General features: G+C 44.0%; 1 protein-coding gene across 6 annotated transcripts in view; it reads left to right on the forward strand.

Moving 5' to 3' along the window:
* The window catches only part of LOC146338096 (RH-like protein), a 39,893-nt gene extending 33,517 nt beyond the window's left edge, over positions 1 to 6,376 (forward strand). For all 6 annotated transcript variants that reach the window (XM_084815873.1, XM_084815871.1, XM_084815874.1 and 3 more), the window contains 3 exons: positions 564 to 643; positions 1,364 to 1,437; positions 6,236 to 6,376. In XM_084815873.1, coding sequence (XP_084671999.1) covers positions 564 to 643; positions 1,364 to 1,437; positions 6,236 to 6,262 — 181 coding nt within the window. In that variant the 3' untranslated portion in view covers positions 6,263 to 6,376. The remainder of the gene's footprint in view (positions 1 to 563; positions 644 to 1,363; positions 1,438 to 6,235) is intronic.
* The last annotated feature ends 4 nt before the right edge of the window (positions 6,377 to 6,380 follow it).

A 6,380-nucleotide genomic window follows, 5' to 3' on the forward strand; every position in this document is an offset into this window, starting at 1 on the left:
TTTTTACACCGAATGGTGGCTCATGGGCAAGCAGGGATCCTCGTGTTTGCCCGACTCAGCATGTGCCGAGTCAGGCAAGTGCAGGGATCTGCGGACTGGTGTTTGGGGGGGCCGAGCCTGCAAAAAATTGCTGAACTTTGAGCCCCAACTGGACTCCCGTGACATCCTTAGTTTCAGGCAGGATTCTTCCCAGCCCTTCCCTAGCATCAGTCATTCCAGCAGACTGTAACATAGGGGGATGAGAGGGACAGCAGGGCCACTCCAACAGCCCTGCTGAAAGATGATTTGTTTTCCTCTTCCCTCCCCATGTTGTGCCTTTTTAGATTGCGAGCCTGTGGCAAGGACTGTCTTGCAGCTCCGAAAGCCTTTTTGGCTGAGGAGTGGCATAAAAATACTTGAAATAAATGACTCTTCAACAAATGGGAAATGTACTACAGGCTTATGCACAGCATAAGTGGAGAACTTTACTTGGCTTTTAAAGGCCTCTTGTCTTTGGTACATTTTCAGTTTAGAGCTTTGCTGGTTTGAGAATGATTTGTGTGTGTGCGTTTGATAATTTTCAGATTGGGTTATTCAGCTTTGATTGAAGTTGGTGCACTGAGCCTGAGCATGGCCATCGGTCTGGTAGGCGGTGTTCTTACAGGTCTGTATCACAAAGACTCTTTATGCTTTTCAGTGGTGCATGAATTCACAATCCTGTTATTAGGGCTGTGCGTTCTCAACCAAAAAGGGGGAAAACCCACAACCCTAAATTCTGTTTTACTGAAATCTGAATTCAGTGCTCAGAATAGATAACGCAAATTGGATTGTGATTGAAAGAGTTGTTTCTAATAAATTTGTAATTATTTGTTAGGTGGGGAATGGAAAAAAGGGGAGAAGGAAAAGACTAAAGCCTCTTCTCTCCTTGACTACTGGTTTCTGAACATTCTGCAGACATGCCCTGTACATTTTCAACCTCCTTATTGTTACCAAGAGGGCTAGAAGGTTGGGGATTTTTAAAAAAGTGGTATTTTCAGGATATAAAATTTTGCTAGAGAGGCTCACCTGGTGCCATCTTTACAGACGTTTTGGCACCATGTGAAGACTTTTTATTTTTACTCCCCGATGCCTTTTCAACAGTATGTGCTTTTAGTCTGGGCCTCTTACTTTAACATTCCATGTTTTTAACTGTGTTTTAGTTTTAATAGTTTTATTTTCTTGTACTGTATTTTATTTCTTTGTGAGCCACCCAATGTACTTCAGTTATGGGATAGCTATATAATGAAGGAAGGAAGGAAGGAAGGAAGGAAGGAAGGGTACAATGAAATATAGTATGGAAACTTGCTTTCTTTTTCTCAGTATGTTTTTTGCTTTAACTTCTTAGGTTTCTTCTTAAGATGTAAAATATGGAAAGCACCTCCTGTAACAAAATACTTTGATGATCAAGCTTATTGGGAGGTAAGATTCAATTTTACATTAGTGTTTGGTCACTGTGCAGCTTAGGAACCATAAGGTCAGCGTTTAAGTCAAAAGCCCCTTACTGTTTGCTTCTTAACAGCCATTTAGGGCACAATCTTATGGCCACTACTCAGGTGCTAGACGGCTGTAGGCTGTGTTGGTTCCCGGAAACTGACCCTGGAGCCTGCACTCTGAGGTTGATTCCCAGAGAACCAACCTCCATCCCCTCCTGTGCTGCCTCGTAGGCAGCACAGATTGGCCCTGTGCTGTGCGCTTAGAAGACCAGCACAGAGCAGGGGAAATGGGGCATTCCAGGGGGCGGGCCAGGGCAGGGAGGTCGGAAGTGCTAGTATGACACATCCTACGTGTCATCCGGCCGCCCCTTCCTGCGCTCCGAGGTCCCACGACCACAATCGGCTGTCTAGCCACGAAAGCAAGGCGGCGGGAGCAGGGAAGAGATCCACTCCTCACCTCTCCTCCCACCCTGCACTGGATAGGTGGTCATCCCTGGGCTCGGAGGCAACCATTGATCCGCATAAGATCGCTCCCTCCAGCAAATTCAGAATGGATACACGAGGCAAAGAGGGTTAGGGGGATGGCCATAAGCTCCCAAACTCAGAGGCTTACAGCCATCCAGTGCAGAGCGGGAGAAGCAGCGGAGGTGATTTTCGCCTCTGTGCTCCTCCCGCTCTGCATTTCAGCTACATGGGCTCTTTCACCTGTCTAGCTGAGGCATCAGGGAGGGAAGGATGCTGGGGAAGATGGAGGATTCCTCATAAGCTGGCCTCTCCAGTCCCCTCCCCTCCTCACTCATGGGAACGCCTCCTTTACCTTCCCTCCGAGGTCACTGGCACAGTCCTCTCTGCACCAGCCGCAAGGAGGACGGGAGCTCAGACTCCAGGGTCGAAGGTCAGAGCACTGACTCCAACCTCAGATCCAGGAATCCGAACTATCCTATGCCCCCCTTCCCAACGCTGTCTAGGGGCCATAGGATTGCTGTCCCCTTAGTTTAATTTCAGTCATCCCCATCCTTGCAGTAGCAAAGAAATAGAACTTCAAGAGAAAAGAAGTCAATAGAGCCATATCAGAGGACACACAGGACATCTTCACTCCATAGACTTAAATTGGTTTAACAGTCATTCAGTCTCCTTAGGGAACTGTAGTCTTGTGAAGCCAGAGATCTCTAACCAAATTCTCAGTACCCTCACCAGACTACAATATACATAATTATTTGGGAGAAGACATGTCACTTAAACTGGTGTAAACGGGATTTAGGTTTGTAGAGTAGATATGCCCTAAAATAGCTATAAATAGCCAAGGAGTTTAATTGAACTACACCACAGCAAAGGTGGGCAACCTGAAGTCCTCCAGATGTTCTGGACTACAAGTGCCACAATCCCTTACCCTTGGCCATATTGGCTGGGGCTTATAGGAGCAGGAGTCCAAAATCTTTGGAAGGCACCAAGCTGCCTGCCCCTGTACTACCGGCACAGTTGTCACCTCTGCCTAAACCACACCACTATCGCGAAGGCTGATTAGTGGAATGGGAAGGTGCCATTCTTTAAAAAAAAACAAGCAAGCAAAGAAATGTAATTAAAAGAAACATGCATTTCATGTTGGTTTACTCTCTTGTTCTAAGCTAATTAGCCCCCTAGAGATGTTCCAAAGGTGTCTTCACACTTGTAGTTAATTTGGAGAAACCTCCCTTTCATCCACAGGCAAGGCTAGTATTGCCTTTACTGCAGCTCCAAAATCTGTTTTAAGACACCAGTCCTGTGCACACTTACCTGGAAATAAGCCCCACTGACTACAGTGGGACTTACTTCTATATAACATAAAAGGATCAGGCTGCACAGATCGATTTAAGAAATCCAATTTAAGAAATACCCAACCCCATCTGGAATATGTAAAAATATAGGCTAGGATTTAAGGAACGTGAGCAGAAGGAGAAAATATCCGAGTGCAGTCCTATGCTCTCTTGTGCCAGCACTAGTGGAAGACTTCTTGCGGTGCAGTGCTACAAGGGGTTGCACATTAGTGTGTGAGAAACATGGCAAATAAGAAAGATACAACAAGCTCTCTAGCATATGAAGCAGAGCTTGTGCAGTCTTGCAAAAACAGAGGGGTTTCTCTGGATTTGGATCCACGTTTCTCACACAATGCTCTTCCATTAAGTCAGAAAGAGCCCTTCTGTAGTGGGCAAGAGCTGGTTTCTGCTAGTAGGACAGCACTGGTTCTAATCCATAGGTCTGTATCAGCCTTTCCCAACCTGATGTCCTCTAGATGCACTAGGTTCAGGAAGCCTGGCATATATTGTTTGGAGCACTCCTGTTTCAGCAGAGTGTTGTGGCTTGGAATTAGAAGACACATATAGGATTCCACTGCAAGAATGGTGTGTCCTAATGGGGTACAGACAGACATAATATTTTAAGAGCGGTAGCAGTAGTAGTAGCAGGGCCATCCAAAAATCATCTTTTTCTGTCTCAGGGCCAGTTCTGAAACAAATTCAATTCTGCAGGCTGTCAACACAGCTCACTTTGTATGGGTGCAAAGCCAGCATGGTGGGTGTCTACTGGCTAGCACCCATGTCACTATCTCTTTTGCAACATCTTGTAAATGTCTGAGATCCGAGGAGAGGGGAGACACAGTATGGAATATGTACATTTAAATGACAGTGCAGCTTAAAGCTGATAGTCCATCTAATACACAAAAGGTGATGCCAAACTGTGGATTGATTATTCCACCTTGACATGTGCAGACATTTGCTGATCCATACTTAGGGATGGGGTAACCTGCTATGTTCGAGCTCACTGATGAGCTTTGAGGAAGAATTTGGAGCATATTTCAGTTAATTTGTGTTCCTAAATGCAAACATCTTTTTTATTCAGTTGGAAAAAATGCACATTTTCTCAAGTGCACATTTTTCCCAATTGAAAAAAATGTGCCTTTCCCAGTTGAAGAAAGTGCACATTTCCCCCCCATAGGCTAAAGCATGAAAATGTGTGCATGGGGGAAATTGCATTTGCTTTCAAAAGTTGTGCAAATGTGCAAGTTCAGGAAACTGTGAAAATTTCCTGAGAATTGCATTCCTGCTTGTGTTCGGGGTTGAGAACAGGACATGTTTGCGTGATTTGCAGAGGAGTGAAATCCTTACTAGGCTAACTGCTATTTATGTCTGCGCCACACTTTTGCAGATGCAGATTCCCATTGTAAATGAAGAACCCATTCTGACTATTCTTAAAATGCTACGTCTGTTTTTATTTGGCAACTAATGAGAGTGAAGTACTGGGTAGAGAAGGCTGTGCTCTTGTCTAGTGGAAACTCTGTTCTCAAAGGCATTATATGAAGAATCTACCTAAGCCATTTCAGCTTGTTCTCCAGAGTCAAGAGAGCTAGGGTTGTGCATTGCTAGGGGTGTGTATCAGATTCATCTGAATCCAGAACCAAACTGGGCTGATTTGGAAGATGTCCAAATCAAAATGGGGCTTCTTTGAAGACTAAGTCCAAAGTTGAACACTCCTGAAGATTTGGAAGGACACGGACAGTGCCTCTCAAAAAACTGATGAATTTCTCCCCAAGCAGTTTATATACGGAGGGGGTGTAGTTTTGTGACCGGCAGCTCTAGCTTGTAATGGCAGTGAATGGTTTTACCAGGGCTCTCCAATCCCATTGGTTTGTGGGTGAGATATTGATGTAATATATTGCAGGACTTATCCACCGTTCACTGCACTTTGCGGGTTCTCTCCCCCAGGATTTGGAACATTAAAAGGTTTGGTGGCCAATTGAGCACAAAAGTCTTTTACAGTTTTATTTGGTCATACTTCCCTAACTCTTGCACTTATCACTGTGAAATTTTGCAGGTTTTTTGTTTAAGGACACCTCTATGACATATGGCATTTTCATACAACTTGCAAAAAATCAAAACATGAAGGGGGGGGGGGAGTGAATCACCTCCCCCACCCCCAAACATGAACACTTGCCCGCCACAAAAAAATTACACCTATCCTTCTGAAATGTTGCAGGTTTCCTAACTAGGGCCACATTTATACTGAATGTCATTTTCTAACAATTATGAAAAAAAAAATGCAGAGGGAAAAGCACTTTTTTTGCGTGGAAACCAGCAAACTGTAGGCTGCTTTTGCACAAAGCTCCCTGCACTATTCAGCTGAAACTTGGCAGGCTTGATCCCCCTCAGAAGGGGCAACCATCCCTGCATGTTTCATCCAGTTCTGCAAAACAAAAGTTTCCGTTTTATTCTTTACAGATAAAAATATTAAGGTATGTAGCACAAAACCACTTGACCTATTTGTCTGAAATTTGGCAGATATAATCCCCTCATAAGGGACTGCAAATGTTATCTACTTCTGACAAAGTTATAGCTGGCAGTTGATTTCCAATCATAGTCAATGGGTTGCACTGAGGTTTGGATTTCTGTATTGTGGTTCTGGTCTGAGTAGAAGTGGATGGCCTCCGAACTGGGCTTCAAACTGAATCATGTGGTCAGTGCACACCCCTAGTTATTACCTCTTTTGGAGCAATCTAAAATCCACAAGCCCCTACATTAAAGTCCATATTCTATATGGTGTGCTTGATAATGAAGACTTCTAGATGCCCATGCACACCCAGATCACAAGTCATTTACTTCTAAGCCACACTGAAATCAAAGGAGCTGTACTCTAAGTAAATACATTTAGGAATGTAGTATTAGAAATAATAGAGTTTCATAAAAGAAACAAGTTTTTAAAAAATGTCTGTTTTTTGTTTGTCCTCTCATGCAACAATATTTCTTTGTTTCCAGTTCCCCCATTTAGCTGTTGGATATTAAATACAGCTGTCAAGACTGCAGCAAGCCAGACAACTGAATGCTTGCTTCTACAGGAACATGCGAAAGTGCGACTTGGCACCCGTTTTATTAAAACTGCCAGAGGTTGTGTGTTAACCTT

This window comes from Heloderma suspectum, chromosome 10 (genome assembly GCF_057233095.1).
Source record: "Heloderma suspectum isolate Gila_16-S chromosome 10, 16-S_ref, whole genome shotgun sequence".
NCBI classification, from domain to species: domain Eukaryota; kingdom Metazoa; phylum Chordata; class Lepidosauria; order Squamata; family Helodermatidae; genus Heloderma; species Heloderma suspectum.